At 51.6% G+C, this 18977-nt stretch overlaps 1 protein-coding gene across 7 annotated transcripts; it reads left to right on the plus strand.

The window, feature by feature from the left end:
• Positions 1-3062: 3062 nt before the first annotated feature.
• On the plus strand, positions 3063-18813 carry FBXO46 (F-box protein 46). Of its 7 annotated transcripts, XR_003678020.2 has the most exons (4): positions 3063-3134; positions 3914-3988; positions 18326-18419; positions 18521-18813. XR_003678020.2 is itself a non-coding variant. In XM_055082027.1 (3 exons), the coding sequence occupies exon 3, from the start codon at positions 14301-14303 to the stop codon at positions 16116-16118; it is 1818 nt and encodes a 605-aa protein (XP_054938002.1). In that variant the 5' UTR covers positions 3063-3134; positions 3914-3988; positions 14223-14300; the 3' UTR covers positions 16119-17185. The 7 variants fall into 7 exon arrangements, 6 of the variants coding, with proteins under 6 accessions (XP_054938002.1, XP_054938004.1, XP_054938006.1 ...); XM_055082027.1 differs by lacking the exons at positions 18326-18419; positions 18521-18813 and adding an exon at positions 14223-17185; XM_055082029.1 differs by lacking the exons at positions 3914-3988; positions 18326-18419; positions 18521-18813 and adding an exon at positions 14223-17185 and having other exon boundaries at positions 3070-3134.
• The last annotated feature ends 164 nt before the right edge of the window (positions 18814-18977 follow it).

Here is an 18977-nt window from a genome sequence, read left to right on the forward strand (position 1 = left end):
GGGGCCCGTAAATCATGATCCAGACCTAAAACTAAAAGGAGCAGATTCCCAAACTTTGACTTCAGAACTTCAGTCTTAACAGTGAAATGTCAGACCCTGCAATGGGAACCAGATCTGAAAACTGTGGCTTGAGATCTCTAAACTGTGATATTAAGACACTAAAACTATGTCTTTAAACTCCCAAAGTGAGGACCTAGAACATATAAAGGAGCCCTTCCCAAACCTAAACGCCCTAAACTCTAATACTGAGATGCTCTAGACGCCCCAACTTAATTTCTGATCTCCAAATATGAACCCAATCCTAGTATTAAGAACACAGACCAGGGCTTCCCTGGTGGCTCAGTGGTTAAGAATCCGCCTGCCAATGCAGAGGACACGGGTTCGAGCCCTAGTCCGGGAAGGTCCCACATGCCGCGGAGCAACTAAGCCCGTGTGCCACAACTACTGAGCCTGTGCTCTAGAGCCCGCGAGCCACAACTACTGAAGCCCACGCGCCTAGAGGCCGTGCTCCGCAACAAGAGAAGCCACCGCAATGAGAAGCCCATGCACTGCGACAAAGAGTAGGCCCCGCTCGCCACAACTAGAGAAAGCCCACTCACAGCAACGAAGACCCAACGCAGCCAAAAATAAAAATAAGTTAATTAATTAAAGAAAAAAACACAGACCACAAACCTTAATATTGAGAACCCAAACCCTAAAGTAAGAAATCCAATCTCCCCAAAGCAAACCTCAGCCCGCCAAATTGACCTCAGATCCTAAAACAAAGACCTCTAGATCCCCAAACTGTCACTTCAGACCCTCAAATTGTGACCCCCAACCTTAAATTGAGATCTCACCTGTGAGTTCCACCCTGAAACCCAAACTCTAAAATTGAAGCCTCACACTCAATGTGGGGGACTGCAGGCCCTAACAATTCTCAAAGCTCCAAACTGTGACTCCAGACCCTAAATTTCATACCTAATACTCTACATTGAAATTCTAGATGCTAAATCTACACTGAAGCTTCAATCCTCCCATACTCTACATTGAAATTCTAGACCCTAAATCTACACTGAAGCTTCAATCCTCCCAAATTAGACCCCGGACCCCCAAAACGCTATTCTAGACTTTCAGAGACCCCAGATCCTAACTTGTGACCCCTAAATCCCCAACACTATTCAGAGACTTCGTATCTCAAACTTGAGCATGGATCCCCAAACCTAGGCCCAGCCTCAAACCCAAACTCTGGCTCTGCTGCTCGGGTCCTGCCTCCCCCAGGGCCCGGGCACCCAAGGCACAACTGCCCTGCCGTCTGCCTGAAACTCCCAGAGGGAAGCCACGACCATGAAGTGGACCCCAGGCTCCCCTCTGGCCGGCTAGTCACCCGCCCCGTTCCCCTTGGCCTCCAGCACCCGCCTCAGGACGTGCACAATGGCGTGAGCACCCCCGCTTCTGGTTTTCTGCCAGCCCCACACTTGGGAGCCCAATCAGACAGCGTCTCGAGCAGGTCCCGGTAGGCTGGCCGCGTGCGTGAACCTCAGGCCGGCCTCAGTCACCACGTTCCCAGCCCAGGCGTGGGGTGGACGCGAATCCCCTTTGGCGCGAGGCTCCTGTGCGAGCCTGAGGAGAGCAAGAGCGAACTCTTGAGGCCAGGCCACGCCCTCACCAATTCCCGCCAAGATGTGTTGGGTTCGAGACTGGAGAGGGGAAACGGCAGGGTTCAAGTGGCCATGCGCACGCGCGTCTGGGGAAAGCCCTGTCTGACAGAACAGAGCTAGCCTGGCCTCGCGCCTCCTGACACAGTCTGCCGGTGCGCGCCAAACTGCCGACCAATCAGCGCTCGCTCAGCTGCCCGCCTTTTCGGCAGGTACCGCCCCTCAGGCCCCGCCCCCAGACCACTTCTGAGGTCCTGAGCCAGTGGAGCCTAATGAGGAGGCGGGGTCTCCCTAACTGCCAACTTTCCGGAAGCAAGGGAGATGTGACCAGTCTCCCTTCCCAACCTCTGGTGTCCCGTTGCCAACTTTCCCCTTTAGTGCATGTCTAATGAGAGCCTACTGTGTGCCAAGTGCTATGCTAGAAGTTGGGAATTTAGCCAAAGTCTTCTCAGTGCAGTTGGGAAGGCTCACAGACCATGAGAATCTAGTGAGGCAGAGGCTGCATTAAAGAGAGATAAATTGAGAAAAGATTCAGAGGAGGGCCATTAGAATCGAGCCTTAATAGCAGTTCCCCTCATGAAGTTGTTATGTTCCTTAATATAGCAAACTTTCCATTTTAGAAAGTTCACTCTCATGGCCCGTGAGGAGGATGGACAGGAAAATATAGCTTAAGGGGAGTCGATCTAGCAACCTAGTGGAGAGCAGAGGCCCTGGGGTCCAACACATTTCAGTTCAAATCACTTTCTTGCTGTGTTGCCCTGGAGAAGAATCTCAATCTCTTTCTGCCTTAGTTTTTATAAATTTGGGATAATTCTTGGGTTCTGTGCAGAGTGTCTGGCATATAATTAACATACAATAGATATTTACTCAACATTTATTTACACTCTTCTGTGTGCTTGAACAAGATACAAAAAGGTGCCCGTCTTCGTGAATCTTCTATGATATGTACAAATTTCTAGTGCATGGAGCTATCCTCCCTCCTAAAGCTTAAGGCTAATTTCCTTATTTGTAAATTAGGAGGTGGTGGTAAGAAAACCAGGGGGAAAAATGGATGGGAAAGTATTTGAGAAAGTACAAGGCACTGTTAATTATTATGTTAATCAGTTTAAGTAAATCGGTAAACTTGCTCTTCCCACCTGTCCACCCCTCACAAAAACTGCCCCTTTGCAGTTTTCTCCATCCCTTTTCCAAGGGCCCCGGGCCAAAATGGAGGAGGCTGCACTCCAGCTCCCAGTGCGCCTGGAGGGGGCGCTCTGTGAGCCTGCGCTCTCAGGCCCCCTCTCTACCTCCTGGGAGTTAGTCGTTCTTCTCCTCAGCCCGCCCAGTTTGCTTCCTTCCCCACCTCCAAGCTTGACCGTGCTGCCTTCTGGGAGTTGTAGTCCGTGGCCGCCCGGACTCCAATTCCCAGCGGGCTTCGGGGCGGGAACCCGGAAGGGGAGGCTGGAGAGGAGCGAGTGGGGGAAACCCGCGTAGCCGAGGGAGCTGCAGCGCGGGGAGATGGTGAGAACCCCGAGAGGGGGCCGGGGGCGCTTGAGAACCCGGGCTGGGGTTCGGGACCCTGTGGCGAGAGGGAAGAGGCAGGGGCTAAAGAAGAGGCTGGGTGAGGGGAGATCGCTTGGGGGAGGGGATTGGGAGAAATGGGAGCCGGAGGGAATAGTAGAAGAATGGGGGCTGGGGATGGGTCTTGAAGGTGGGGAGAGAGTCGAGCTTTGGGATTGATTGTGAGGGAGCTCAGAGCTGGGGAAATGAGTCCCAAGTTGGAGAAGGAGCTGGGCGTCCTGGCAGAGGCCCTGAAGGGGGCAATTTCGAGGGGTTTAGCGTAGGGGATGTGGAAAGGCATGGGAGTCAGTGCTAGATGAATGAGGGGGTCTGGAGGCTCCGAGGGAAAGGCCAGCTGTGGATGCGGTGGGTTGGAGCCTCTGGATCGGATTGGGGGCAGGAGGGCAAGCTGAGATGGTGGAAGAGGGAAATCAGTGGTAGAGTGGTGTGTAGGTTAGGATACAGAACTGTGGGTGGAGTGCGGAGCGTGAGATGAGGGGCCTGCCTGTAGCGATAGTTTGCTTAGTCCAGCCAGAGACTCCCGATAAACTGGACAGTCACAGAACTGTAGGATAATATGGCCAGCAGGGGCCATAAAGACGACCTTTTGCACTCTAGTTTCTCCAATGGGATTAGAAAAGTGTAGCGGATTATGTGTATGGACGGACATTCCAGCATTCAGATCTTTTCTTCTGCTACTCCTTTGTGACCTGGGCAAATGTCCCCTCTCTGAAACTCAGTGCCCTTATCTATTGTGGGAACAACATGCCACTGAGAAGAGAGGAGGCTTCATAAGATCGTCATCCCGGCTCGGGGTAAGTCCTTAGTCTAAGAGCTGTTGGTGGGAAGTTCCCCACCCCAGGAATGTGACTGGGTCACAGGTGCTAATGGATTCCCTCCTTTTTAGTCCAGCCCCAGGGGTGTTTTCTCAAAACCTGACACTGAGCTGCGCACACCCCAGCTCAGAAACATGCGGGGGCGGGGGGGGTGTTCCCCACAGTCGATTCCAGCTAACACTTATTGTTTAGGAAGTGCCTGGCCCTGTTCTTAGCTACTTGTATGTATTAAGTCCTTTAATTCTGACAACACCCCTAAGTTGTAGGTTCTGTTATTGTCTCCATTCTACAGAAAGGAAGCAGAGGCACAGAGAGGTTCAGCAACTTTCCCAAGGTCATCCAGCATTAAACGATAGACTCAGGATTCCAACCTAGACATCCTGGCTCAGAATCTGCTCTCCCCACTGTAATTTCATCCCCTCTCCTTGTACTGAAGTACAATGTCATGAGTAGGGCAGAGACTTGAGAACTGAAGCAGTCCTCAGTTTGAATTTTAGTTCTGCCATTTACTTGCTGTGTGACCTTGGGCAAGTCTTTTGGCCTCTCCTCAATTATAAAATGGGATCAGAACCCCTAGGAAGGTTAGAGGGTTCGGGCAGGTAAGCACGTGAAGTGCTTGGAGTAAGTGCTTTATACACCTGAGTTGTCGTTTTTTTTGAATGGGAATGGGGAACGCAGACCTGAGAGAGGGCAGTAGAGAAGGACCAGTGAGGGAGACATCAGCCAGGCTGCCTTTCCTTTCTCTGCCAGGTTCCTCCCATATCCTGACTCTTGTAGTTCCCCACCCTCTACCCCTGGGCACCCAAGCCCAAGCGTGACTCCCCAAGGGGGTGCTCAGAGACTCAGTCTGTCCCCATTCCCATTCCTAGCCCCAGCCAAATATAAATATTTCACTTGCCAATGCCCAGCCTGGCCCAACTCCAGGTATTTCGGTGAATATGAAATATTTCTAACAACTGTGTGCTTTTTTTCTCCCAACTTTTTGGTCATTAGGACCTCACTGGGCAGTTTGGCAACTTTGTCAGTCATTTTGAAACAGTTTGGTTCATTTGTCTTGAGGCTTCCGGAGTTTATCCCATAAATTGTCTGACCCTGATAGGAAAGCTTATGGTTAATAGCATCTGCGTCAGATAGGACCATGTTCCTGTCCCCCATCTCTGCTGCTGTGTGTCCTTGGCCAAGTTGCTTTCCCCCCGGGCCTCAGTTTTCTCATATGTAAAATGGGGCCACATTCCAACCGTGAGGCTCTTGTAAGCAGTTGATGAGGTCACATGTATAAAACGCCTAGTGCATATTAAGCTCTTAATAAGTGTGAAGTATTTTGATTAATTTTCTTCTTTCAAGAAAAATTTTTTGAACATGTGCTCCGGAACCAGAACACCCAGATTTGAATCCTGGCTCCATCACCCACCAGCATGTGACTTTGGACAAGTCACTTAACCCCTTTGGACCTCAGTTTCCTCTTCTGGAAAATGGGGGTTCATCCCTTGAGTAGTCCCCCATGTTGATAGAGCACCTACTATGTGCCAGGGCCTGTACCAGGTACATTTTTGCCTCCAGGTCTCCTGTTAGTTTGGGGAAAAGTTGCCAACCTCTTACTCTTCCCTGTACCAGTTTGTCACATCTGGGTGCCCCGGGGTGATGTGACACCTTTTTCCCCCTTTATTTGTTTCTCTTAGAAAATGTGTCTCCTTTCCAAGTTATTTTGCCTTTTCTTCAAATCTTAAGTGTGTTTTCAGCCTGTGCTTATCTGAAGCTTACTCATACGAAATGATATTTTTTTAATCATTGCGAATGGTATATATCTAGCAGCTCTGGTAAAGCTGCGTTATTCCTAAAAGCACAGGTTTTCTCAAAGACTTGGCTTGTCACCTGCTCCTGACCCCTCAATTAAGATCATAACCCCTGCTTTACACTCCTCATCCCTCTCACTTGGTATATTTGTTTCCCTGTAGCACCTTGAAAATTACTATCTATTTCTTGTCCCCTCTCTCCAATCCATGAGGACAAGGATTTCTGTCTCCTGTGCCCTTGTCCCCGATGCCTGGAACAGTGTCTGGCACCCAGTAGCTGCTCTGTAAATTCTGTTTAATTACTTGGTGAGACCCAATTCCCAACAGTAAGTTAAAAGGCATGGCCATATTTTGATTATTGTGGGGGACTAGGATCGGTTTCATTTCAGAATGTGAAATAAAGAGAGATGTCTTTGGCTCCATCAGTGATAACTCTTCAGCAGTCTCACTTTTTTTTTTTTTTTTTTTTTTTTGGCCACACTGTGCAGCTTGCGGGATCTTAGTTCCCCGACCAGGGATTGAACCTGTGCCCCGTGCAGTGGAAGCGGGGAGTCCTATCCACTGGACGGCCAGGGAATTCTCTGTCTCGCCTTTTCTTAATAATCCTGGTGCCTTCGTATTGAACCTCTCCTTGGTGCCTCGCTGGCAGTGAGCGCGCTACTGGGTTGATCTCAGTGAATCAGCAGCCAACCCATGGGTGGGTACTGTGATTATCTGTATTTTTTAGTGGGGGAAACCAAGGCACAGAGGGATAAAAACCCTGCCTACGGTCACACCCCTAGAAGTGGGAAAGCTGGGGTGCTCGGAGGCCCTGTCTGGATTCTGTCTGCACCCTGGATCTCTAGATTCTGAGGATTTGGATGATTCCTACCATGAGCTGTTAGTCAGAAAGGGAAACTTGAGAGGGGGAGAGAGACCAGCAGACCCTGAGTCCAAAAAGCCAATAAAGGGACATGGATGGATCAGGATTGCGGACAAAGTAGTAGTGGGGGTGACGGGGTAGAGACAGCGGAGGATAGAAGGAGCAGGACCAGGAGCAGAGCCCCGGGGCCCTGCCACTGACTCCTGTTTGGCAGTGGGCAAGTGCATTCCCTGGGCACCACTCTGTGCCCAGTCCTGTGCTGGCACGACCCTGACCTCCCGGACCACGGGATGGAGGTACCCCAGGGTGGTGGGTGGGGGGTATCCCCTGACTCAGCGTGGGGGAGTCAGGCATCTGCTTTTTATCCTTTCCTTCCTTCTTTGGCTTATTCTGTGGTTGCTACTGTTTCCAGCTTCTCAAGTCGCAGGCTCAGCTTGTTCATTGTCAGCCTTTCTCCTTTCTCTGTGCATTGATAGTAGCAGGTTCTCCCTCCACCTGCTGCACAGCTGTCCTCCTTGGAGCTCCCTTGACCTTCATCTGGGGATTCCTTCCTGTTGCCTTTTTCTGGGCTAGATCTTATTTCTTTGATCTGATAGCTTCCTTTTTCTTGGTTTATTCCTTTCTGTGGTGAAGCAAATCCTCCAGTAGCTTTCTGAGAAACGGTTCCTGGGCATGTTTTGTTTGTTTGTTTGTTCATTTTGTTTTGCCAACTTGCACCTCTTATGGAAGAATTTTAAACAGGGGAGTGCTGTGGTCTGATTTGTGTTTGGAAAGCTCTCTCTGGCTACCATTGGAAAGGATGGAGCCGGAAGAGCTAAACCAGGCCAGGGAGCCACGTGCGGAGGCTGGAGCAGCTGTACCTTTGAGGAGAGGTCCCAGCCTTCCAGAAACCCAGAGGATGAAGGGGAGAGAGGCCCTCACCCAGGTCATTGTCATTCAGCAAGGGCAGGTGACAGGTGCTGCCAGAGGAGGCCTGAGGAGGAAGAGATCCTGTGTAGCTTAGGATGGCACCAGCACAGCTCCTGGAGGAGGTGGCATCCTACCTTGGTCCTGGGAGCAGGATTTCCACCGGTGGACTCGGCTGGACCAGCTAGTTTTTCACAAGAGGTCCCCAGTAGCAACTGTGCAGAAGGCAGACAGTATGGCAGTGTTCGGGGTTTGTTCAAACAAATGTGCACTGCACACCTGTGATGTGCTTGGGCGTTGCTTCTCACACTTAATTGTGCTTGCAGTCCTCCAGAGAGCTTGTTGAAGTGCACATTCTGATTAAGTGGGTGTAGGGCAGAGCCCAAGATTGCATTTCTAACACACTCCCAGCGGCGAACACACTAATAGTAGCTAACCCCTCGGCGCTGTTCTAGAAGCTGGCGACACAGCAGTGGAAAAAAAAGCTAGTCAAAAATATCAGCCTTGGGGGAGCTTTCATTTTAGTGAGGGGAGAGGACAATAAACTTTATAAAGTTTATAGTGTATTAGACAGTAACACGTGCTAAGGAGAAACGTAAATCAGGGAAGGAGAGTGTGTATGTCTGTCTGTGGCAGGGGCTGCAGTTTTCAATCAAGGAAGGTCTTGTGAACAATAAGGTCCTACTGTATAGCACAGGGAACTCTAGTCAATATCCCGTGATCAACCATAATGGAAAAGAATATGAAAAAAGAATATGTATATATGTATAAGTGGATCACTTTGCTGTACAGTAGAAATTAACACAACATTGTAAATCAACTATACTTCAATAAAATAAGTTAAAAAAAAAAAAAAAAAAGGAAGGTCCCATGAAGGTGATCTGAGGAGGGGGTGAGCCCTGTGAATACCTGGGGAAGAGTGTTCTAGGCATAGGGGACAGAGAGTGCAAAGGCCTTGTGGACTGAACAAGATGATCCAGGAACAAGATGATCCAGGAAAAGTGCTCCGTATACTCAGTGAATGAGCTGCTTGCACTCCGGAGTCAGCCAGACTCTTGGAGTCAAAGCTCAGCCACAGAGCTGCATCCGACAGCAATTACTAAGCCCTTCTATGCCTCCACTTCCTAATCCCTGAAACGAGATGAAAACTAGTAAGATGATGTGAGCATTAAATGAGTTAATATTTGTAAAGTACTCACAGCAAAGCCTGGCTCACGGTGAGTGCTCCAGTGTTAACTGCTGTTGTGATCATCATTTGCTCTGTAATATATTCATGTTGGCCATGATTGTTTATTTGGATGTCTGCCCCCTTTCCCATGAGCTCTTTCTGGTGAACTCAGTGTCATCTCTGTATCCCCAGCATCCAACCCAGGGCCAGCACACAGGAGGACCTCTGAATGTCAGATGAGGGATATAAAGCTGGATTCTCTAATTGTCGGGGGCATTCCAGCAAGGGTGCTGGTTGTGCGGTTCAGGTCCTTACTGATTTTATCTTTTCAACCAATGTCTTATGGAGAGATACATTAAGGTGTCCCATTACATTTGTGGATTTGCCAAACCGTTTGTCATTCTGTTGTTTTTTGCTTTGTATATTTTGAGGCCATAGTAGTAGGAGCATGTATGTTGAGAACTTTTGTGTATAATGGGTCAGTTTGTTTTGTCACCATCTTTGTCCCTAATAACACCTTTTGCTTTTGTCAGTTGTTACTATTTTTTTAAACAGCAATGTCACTCCTCTCCTTGACTCTTGGTTCATATTTGCCTGGTCAGTCTTTTCCCATCTTTTTATTTTCAGTCTTTCTGGCTTCTGATGTTTTACAATAAATGGATCTTCACGGAGCAGTCTCTAAAAGTTGTCTTAGCGTAGGGCTTTGTGCTGGGCTCAGTGTGTGGAAGTTAGAAAATTCTGCCCCAGTGACCTCGGACACAGATAGAATACTTGGGTGTGAAACAGAATTTACACTGTCAGCCTTCGTGGAGTTTACGACATGGAGCCTCTGGAAAAGGAGCTTTGATCCATTCAGTCCCATGCTGGGCAGTGTTGCTGGGGTCACCATGATGAGCATGATACCTCTGACCCTTCCTCCCTCCTCTCCTCCCGGGGGTTCACTCCCCAGTGGAGGAGACAGATCCATCTCTAGATAGTGATGACTCAAGAGTGGGCAGGGCTGGGACTTGGGAACCCGGAGGTCCCCCTCTGGGCAGTTGGGAGGTTTCCAGGAAGGGAGCTCAGGGAAGGCCTCTCTGTTAAAGATGCAGGCCCATTAACGTCACATTTGAGCAAAGACCCAAATGATAGAAGGGATTGAACCATGTGGAGATCTGGGGGGAAAGCATTCCAGTCAGAGGAAACAGCAGATGCGAAGACCATGGAAGAAAAGAGCTTGGTGACTGAGAAATAGATAGCAATGAGGCCAGTGTGGGAGCCCAGAGGTGGAGCCTGACCCAGCCTGGGAGGTTAGCTTCCTGGAGCAGGGGATGGCTGAGCTGAAACCCCAGAGAGTATATAATTAAACAATAGAGCGCAGCAATCTAGAATCAGATTCCCTGGGTTCATATCCCTACTCGAAGTCACACCAGTTATGTGTGACCTTGGGCTAGTTAGGCAACCTGTCCTGCTTCAATTTCTTCATCTATACAATGGAGATAACAGCTCCTATCGAGGATCAGACAGGGCCCCAGTATCCTAACTACTCTGTGTGCCAGATCAGGTGCTTACCTGGGTCCACTGGGGGTGTGGAAGAGTGGGGAAGGATGAGGCTGGACCAGTGGGGTATCTGGGCTTTTTCCCAGAGGCACTGGGGAGTTATGGTAGGTTCTGAGAAGGGTAGGGACAAGGTCAGGTTTATACTTTTAGAAGACCCTTCTGGCTCTGATGTGTGGGATGGTTGGTAGCAGGCAGGGTGGTGGGGATGGACAGATGCCTGCAGTGGGGCCACCTTTGAGTGTCTCTTGAGTCCACCTGGCACTGAAAGGTTCTAGGCCAGTGCTGTTCAAGAGAAATATAAAGTGAGCCTTAACGTGCAATTTAAAATCTTCTAGTAGCCACATTTAAAAAGTCAAAAGAAGGAGATGAAGTTAATTTTAAGTATTTTAACTCAATTATATACTAAATAGTATCATTTTAACAGGTAATCAATATTAAAAAACCATTATTGAGGTATTTCATAGTCTTTTATTGTACCAACTCGGAGTCAGATTTGCGGCGCCTGGTTGGAAGGGCTGGCCGGAGAGGTCCTTTTGGCCACACGGCCTGAGCCTTGAATGCCAGGCCCAGAGGCTTAGACTCAGTGCCGCGGGAGCCATCGCAGCGTTCTGCCCATTTGTTTTTCAGGGTTAGGTGATCCCGCTGCCCAGTTTCCCCCGCAGGAAATCTCGCCCCCCAGGGCTCCCTACCAAACCTAGGCACTTTTGGATCTTTCTGCCCCCTTCCTTCCGCCCTGGAGTCTCAATCCCTAAACTGCTTGGCCCTTTAAATCTCAACTGTCAATCAAGGCTCCTGTTTAGAGGAAACGTCGTAATAAACCTCTCATTGAATGCCGTGGCCTCGGTCCTGGCCTTGTCCCTCCGTTTTGTAGGAAGTTGGGAGTTGTTCCACGCTCTCTTGCCCTCGGCTGTTTCCACACCCCGCTTCGTCACCTCTCGCCTACTCCTCCCTCTTCGAAGTTGGGCCCCTTCGCCAAGGCCTTCCTTATATGGGCATGGCCCCGAACGGCCGCCGCTCATTGGCTGGGGGCCTCACGCGCGCGTCTGTCAACAAAGGGGCGGAGGGAAACTAGTCGGGTGCCCGCCCGCGCGACAGCCCGAGGGAAGGAGCGAGGGGGCGGGCCCTCTTCCCGCTCGTGCGCACGCGTGTGTGCAGCCACCTTCCCCCGCCGCAGGGGGCGGGGCTCGCTGGTGGGGGCGCTTTGGGGGCGTGTCTGGGTTTCGAGGGTAGCCTCAGGGGTTGGCGGGTTCCGGGGAGGCTGTATTTGGGGGCTTGGGGACATTCTTGCGTGCGTGTGGGGATACTTTGGGGTTCCCTTGAGTTTAGGGGGCACCTTGGGATTTTGGTTTCCGTTCTGTTGTAGTGTGGAAGGTTCGGTTGTGTTGTAGGGGATCTCCTGTGTGGATTGGGGTATTTGGTGGGTATAATATTTGGGGAGCCACGGAGAGACTGAGAAGCAAAGAAAAGAGTCCAAGAGTACCAATTCTGGACCCAGAATGCGTGGGCTTTCGGCTCTCCCGACTTCCTACCTGATTGTCTCCGGACACGGGATTTAACCTTTCTGTGTCTCATCTGGAAGCTGGAGTTGTTAAAACAGTACCCAGTAAGCTGCCAGCGAGCATGCCATAAGCTCGTGTGTGCTTATTAACATTTTGTAAGGTTTCTTTGGGAGTATTTTGGAGGTTCTTTTGGCTTTTGAGAAATATCTAGTTTGGGATTAGTTTTATGTGTTAACGGAGCTTTTATGCTTTAGTGAGTTGTCTTGCGGTTGGGGGGCTTCTGTGGAATTAGGGAATACATGTGGAGGTTTAGAAAGAGTTTGAGGTGAGTATAGGATTTCAGGAAACTGGTCTTTGGGGTCATCTGTGAGGTTGGGAAATTGCTGTGTGTGTTTGAGTTCTTGGTTAGGCATGGGATCTGTGAGGGGTTCGTTGAGATTGAGGCTTTCTGTGCTGGAGGGGATATTTTTAGGTTGGGAAGTTTAAAGCAGGATTTGAGAGGGTCTGGATATTTTACATCAGGATACATTTGCATCTATAGAGAATGAATGGCCTTTGATGTGGTAGCTTCTATTCCTGGACATTTTAGATGTGTTGGTGGTTGGTAAACTTAGCCTTCTGTAGGTTTTAGGGGCTGTGTGGTATTTTTGTTGTTGTTGTTGTTTTAAGCAAGAAACTGGCATTTCAGCAGGGGCTGTAAGTATTGGGGTAGGTGGGATTGGGGATTATGGGGGGCAAGGATTTTTAGGATTAGGACTTTCTGTTTCTGGGGTCTGTGGATGTTTGGAGGCTGTCTAGATCTTGAACGGTGTCTACAGGGCTATGAAGTAAATGGTGATTTAGTGGTGTCTGTGGTATTGCCTGAATTTAGAGGGACCATATATACTGCAGAGGTCAGCAAACTTTTTCCATAAAGGGCCAGATAATGAGTATTTTAGGCTTTGCAGGCCATATGTTCTCTGTTGCCACTACTCAACTCTGCCATGATAGCATGAAAGCAGTCATAAACAAATGAACATGTTTCAATAAAACTTCATTTGCAGAGGCAGGCAGTGGGCCAGATTTGGCCTGTGGCTCTTAAAATAGTCTGAACAGGAGTCAGCAAACTACTTTTACCAGTCAGTAAGCATGTGGGAGTTTCGACATTTGAAGCGTATTTTGTTGTTTTTGTTTGTTTGTTTGTTTTGTTTTTTTAATTTATTTTTCTTTTTGGCTGCGCTGGGTCTTCGTTGCTGCACACGGGCTTTCTCTAGTTGCGGCGAGCGGGGGCTACTCTTCGTAGCAGTGCGTGGGCTTCTCATTGTGGTGGCTTCTCTTGTTGTGGAGCACAGGCTCTAGGCACACGGGCTCAGCAGTTGTGGCACGCGGGCTGAGTAGTTGTGGCGCACGGGCTTAGTTGCTCCACGGCATGTGGGATCTTCCCAGACCAGGGATCGAACCCGTGTCCCCTGCATTGGCAGGCGGATTCTTAACCACTGGGCCACCAGGGAAGCCCTGAAGGGTATTTTGGTTTCAAGATGTCTGGAGGGAAATGGGCCAGGGAAGGATTGAGACTGAGGGATTGAGGCTGTTGGTCCTGCAGTGGAACGTGGTCGTGTCAGAGTCATTAGCAAAATTGCTTCCAGATTAGATCACGCACACAAAGTCATTGCAAGATAAAACGGTCACTGTTACAAGCCCTAAATTGAAAAGTCTGGAAAACAAGTTTGAGGGCCTGGTGTTACACTATGTAAGCCTTCCCCACTCTGAGCCTCAAACTCAGCAAGTTGTGAGCAACTTGAGGAAACTAGACTAGAAAGGCCTTCTCATCCCAGGGGTCTGCGTTTGTGCTTAAGGGAATTACCTGCACAGTCTTGGTGCAAGTGTGTGCATTTTTCTGGGTGAGGATACACAGCTTTAAGGGATCCTTCAAGAGCCTCACGACCCGAGCAAAGTGAGGAGCTGAATTCTTAAGGACCTCTCTGTCTCCGACCTCTGATTTTCTTCCCCTGCCCAGCCTACCTTGTTGCTTCCTCTGGGCTCAAGCCGCAGTAGCTGTGGGCAGGGCTGGCAGCTGTGGGCAGGGCTGGGGATTTGGTCTTTTCGGGAACTTGTTACTAGGTGAGCAAATAGAAAAAGGAGGAGCTGTCTGTCAGTTGGTACTTTCATTTCTGTTTAAAAAGTTACGGCAGCAGGAGGCCTCTGGATCGCGAGCGAAGCCAGTCAGGCTGTGAGACAGCGGAGGGTTGGAGCAAACTGCCAGCTCCGGTCACACTCTGAGTTTTACAGGAGCAGGTCCTATCCCCTCTGCAGCCTTCCGTTTGCTCACCTGTGCCAGGGGGGCGGGAACAGGATCTCAGTGGTCTAGTTTGGTCTGTCCGCTCAGGTCAGGAGACGTTGAGGTCAGTGGGGTACTGGGAGGGCAGGCCGTTCCCCAGCTCCCCAGCCTCCTCTTCCCTGTCTCCAGGTGGCCTGTGGAGCCCCCCACCGCCATTCAGGTCCTGAGATGTGGTGAACCCCTGCCTGTCTGCCACCATTCCCCAGAATGGACCGAGGGGGCCTCCTTCCCTTCCAGCTGTGGTGCCCCCGGCCCTTTGGCACCTACTCCCAGAACCAGCCGCGCCCACCTTCCGCAGCCCTCAAGCCGTCGGCCTGCCCTGAGCCAGGCGGGGGGCCGGAGCCAGACCGTGGCCCTGCCCACTCAGAAAACACACCCCCAGCCTTGGCCACGGAGGCTCCCGCCTCCCAGCCTGCCCCGCTCCTTTCAGCAGCCGCTGCCGGCGATGAGGGTCGAGTCCTGCTGGACACGTGGTATGTTATCAAGCCCGGGAATACAAAGGAGAAGGTGGCCTTCTTTGTGGCCCACCAGTGCGGTGGAGGCAGCCGGGCCAGCTCCATGAAGGTCAAGGGGCACTGGGGCAGTGACAGCTCCAAGGCCAAGCGGAGGAGGCGCTGTCTTGAGCCTACGAAGGCTCCTCCGGACCCAGGGGGACAAGACGGCTCCCCTGCTGCTGAGGGGGCCCCAGCCTCAGCCAGTGAGGATGTGGACCTGCTCTCTGTGGCCGAGATGGTGGCCCTGGTGGAGCAGCGGGCCGCCCTGGCCCTGCAGAGCTACCCGCGCCCGAGCACCCCGGCGCCTGTGGTCTACGTGTCGGCCGAGCAGGGTGGGCCTGCCAAGGGGCTGGGGTCCGAACGGCGGTCTGGTGGCGGGGACTGCAGCCGTGTGGCGGAGGCCGTGGCCCACTTCGAGGCGCAGCGGGACAACCCTCCGGCCAAAGGCCTCCGCAAGGAGGAGCGGCCCGGGCCAGGCCCCGGGGAGGTGCGCATCGCCTTCCGGATCTCCAACGGCCGGGAGCCCCGTGCGCCGGATGGCAGCTTGCCCAACGGGAGTGGGGGCCGGCCGGGTTGTGCCTACCCTGGCAGCCCGGGTCCTGGGGCCCGGGCCAAGGACAAGATCACCTGCGACTTGTACCAGCTCATCAGCCCCTCTCGGGACGCCCTCCCCAGCAATGTGGAGTTTCTGCTGGCGAGGGCGGATGAGGCCAGCGAGGGTGAGACCCCAGCCCCCGCCAGGCCCGAGGACACCCCCCCGGCCCCCCCTCCACCCCCTGCCCGGGACTGTGGCGCGTCCGGCTTCCATGTGGACGTGGTGGTGACGGGGGTGGTGGATGAGTGCATCTTCTTCGGCAAGGATGGCACCAAAAACGTGAAGGAGGAGACGGTGTGCCTGACGGTCAGCCCCGAGGAGCCGCCCCCGCCTGGCCAGCTCTTCTTCCTCCAGCCCCGGGGACCGGATGGGCCCCCCGAGCCACCGCCAGCCGACTCGCCCGCCACCGCACCCGGCCCGGACGATGCTGAGGGGACGGTGGACACCTCCCTGTGCCGCCTGTACCGGCACGTGTCGCACGACTTCCTGGAAATCCGCTTCAAGATCCAGCGGTTGCTGGAGCCGCGACAGTACATGCTGCTGCTACCTGAGCACGTGCTGGTCAAGATCTTCAGCTTCCTGCCCACGCGGGCCCTGGCGGCCCTCAAGTGCACCTGCCACCACTTCAAGGGCATCATTGAGGCGTTCGGCGTGCGGGCCACAGACTCGCGCTGGAGCCGCGACCCGCTCTACCGCGATGACCCTTGCAAGCAGTGCCGCAAGAGATACGAGAAGGGCGATGTGTCGCTCTGCCGCTGGCACCCCAAGCCCTACCACCACGACCTGCCTTATGGACGTTCCTACTGGATGTGCTGCCGCCGAGCCGATCGCGAGACGCCCGGCTGCCGCCTGGGTCTGCACGATAACAACTGGGTGTTGCCCTGCAATGGGCCAGGCGGTGGGGGCGGCCGGGCTGGCCGGGAGGAGGGGAGGTGAAGCCGGGGGAGGGGGGGGGAAGAGCCCACCATGCCCACCCCCGCCCCCTCCCCCTGGGAGCCGGGGTCAGGACTGGGTCACCAGCCCACCCCCTCAGCCCAGGCAGCGTTGATCCCCCTCCAGAGCTGCGATGGTGTTCAGGGGGGATGACCCAAGAAAGCGCTCTGACTGACCCCTGCTGGTTTTCTACTCTTCAGACCCTCACGTAGGGTGTTTTTTTATCAGCATCTCAATTTCTTCTCCATTCAGCCCCAGCGCCCTCCCTGCCACTCTTCATACCCCAGGGACCTACAAGCAGGGAGCAGACGGCAGCTAATTTTGGTACTACTTAAGGGTTCCCCCATTCTGGCCCCCTTCCGTGCCCTCCCCTCAGTTCTTTCTCTCTGGAGCTGTTTTTCTTTTCCCAAGAGGCTGCAGCACCCAGGGTTGGTACCCTTCCTAACCTACTACACCAGGGCTCACCTCCTCTTTAGGAATTGGGGCCATCAGATCAAAGATCACATTTGGCAGTTTTCATGGCCGCCTGCCATTTCTAGACGTTTTCCCCATTAAAACAATAAAAATCAGTTTTCTCCTTAACCTCAAGCTACCAGTCTCTCTACTTCCCCTAAAGGGGAAGAGGAGAAGAAAGTTGAAGCGCAGAAATTCTCCTCCTCCCAGTATTTAAGCTATTGCCATGACTCTCCCCCCTCCCCCCTGCAAAAAAGCTGTGAAGCCCTTTGCCTCGCTCTGGACAGCGTGGGGGGCCGGTGGGCAGGGACTGTGGGTTTGAATTTCTGGGTTGTTTTTCCTTCCACTCTGGGTACTTGTTCAGGTGTTGGGGTCTCTCCACCCCCCATCCACATGTGTTTCTTTAGAAGCCTTTGGTCAACCAAAACCTGACCTTCAGGCAGTTTGATCTGGGGTATTTTTGTTTGTTCTGTTGGAGATGTGTTTTTGTTGTTTTTTGTTTTGTTTTTGTTTTGGTTTTGGTTTTTCATCCTTGTGGTTCTGGAAAGCTTCTAATGTGTGGCATCTGACCAATTTTGAATTGGTCCTTTCTATAAAATCAGTATTTATAAGGCTGGGCCCAGACTTGTTTGTGTGTTGTTCAGGGAAGGGGTTTGGGAGAGAAGGAAGTCATGGGCCAGTGCATGGTGAAATGGAAAAAGTTGAGAGAAGAATCCTTAGCCGAGTCCCTTAGCCTGAGATTATTTTTGACTCTTCATCTGTGTCGTTTTGGATTCGAAAACCTCAAAATAGTAGACGCTCAAACAAGGTAGTTTTTTTGTTTTTTTTTTGTTTTGCGGTATGCAGGCCTCTCACTGCTGTGGCCTCTCCCGTTGCGGAGCACAGGCTCCGGACGCGCAGGCTCAGCGGCCGTGGCTCACGGGCCCAGCCGCTTCGCGGTATGTGGGATCCTCCCGGACCGGGGCACGAACCCGTGTCCCGTGCATCGGCAGGCGGACTCTCAACCGCTGCGCCACCAGGGAAGCCCACAAGGTAGTTTTTATTTCTTTAGAAACCCAGCGTTTGGCAGGTATGGTGGACCTGAAGTCATCGGGAACCCAGGCTCCTTCTAGCCCACTATTCCATTATTCTTTGGCTGTGGCCCTCATCCTCAGGGTCCAAGATGGCTGCTGGAACTCCACCCATCACCATTTTGCAGGAAAGGAAGTCCCTTGCCTCCCAGAAGTACCACAGTGTACTTCTGTGCACATCTCACTGGCCAGAACTTCAGCCACGTGGAAGGGCTGCAGAGGAGACTGGGAAATGCATTATGCCCGACAAAAAACTCTTACTAAAGATCCCTGTAATTAAAGCTTTAAAATATTCAGATAATTATTTACTAAAAGAAGAAGGAAAAATGGATATTGAGCGGTGGCTAACAGTCTCTGACGTTCTTATCAAGGAATCAAAATTTCCAGAGACTAGGCTATATCATAGCAGTTATTTAATACTTAGATTTTAGAATCAGAGAAACCTGGGTTTGAATCTTGGCTTGGTTTTGTGGGATTTTTGGTTTCTTATAGCGGGAAGGCCAGATTATGTGGACTCTCCTGCTGAAAACCAGAAGTAAAAAAAATCTGAAAAGCATCAAATATCCAATAAAATAGTTAAGGATATACTAAGCCAAAAATTTAAGGGGAAGGCCCATGGGGCCCTGAAGCCACTTTTGCTCTGAGGGTATTTGCTGATGTGAACAAACTTGGATTTCCTATTTGTAGCCTTATTGGGACAAGCAGGCAGAAGTCAAGGTCAAAGCCTATCCAAGGTGAAGAATCTAATAGGAGGTGGGATCCCACCGAACTACAAGCTCAGGTAAGCCTGACCCAGGACGCTGCAGAGAAGATGTTTTAAATGCTGAGGGAGGGACTTTCCTGGTGGCGCAGTGGTTAAGAATCCTTTGCCTGCCAATGCAGGGGACGTGGGTTCAAGCCCTGATCCGGGAAGATCCCACATGCCGCGGAGCAACTAAGCCTGTGCCAGCTACCGAGCCTGGGCCCTGGAGCCTGCGAGCCACAACTACTGAAGCCTGCGCGCCTAGAGCCCGTGCTCCGCGACGAGAGAAGCCACCGCAATGAGAAGCCCGCGCACCGCAACGAAGAGTAGCCCTCGCTTGCTGCAACTAGAGAAAAGCCCGCACGCAGCAACGAAGACCCAACGCGGCCAAAAATAAAATAAATCAAATAAATAAATTTAAAAAAAGATTATTGAACGTAAGCTAGGTCTGAAGTAGCACAGAGACCAAAAAAAGAAAAAAAAAGAAAGAAAATAGGAAGGAAGGTTATGGAGGATAGAGTGAGGAAGTCTAACACGTTTAACTGGCGTTCTAGAATCAGAAGAGAGAATGGTGCAATGATAATATTTAAGGACGCG

The sequence above is a fragment of the Physeter macrocephalus genome, unplaced genomic scaffold (genome assembly GCF_002837175.3).
Source record: "Physeter macrocephalus isolate SW-GA unplaced genomic scaffold, ASM283717v5 random_5, whole genome shotgun sequence".
NCBI classification, from domain to species: domain Eukaryota; kingdom Metazoa; phylum Chordata; class Mammalia; order Artiodactyla; family Physeteridae; genus Physeter; species Physeter macrocephalus.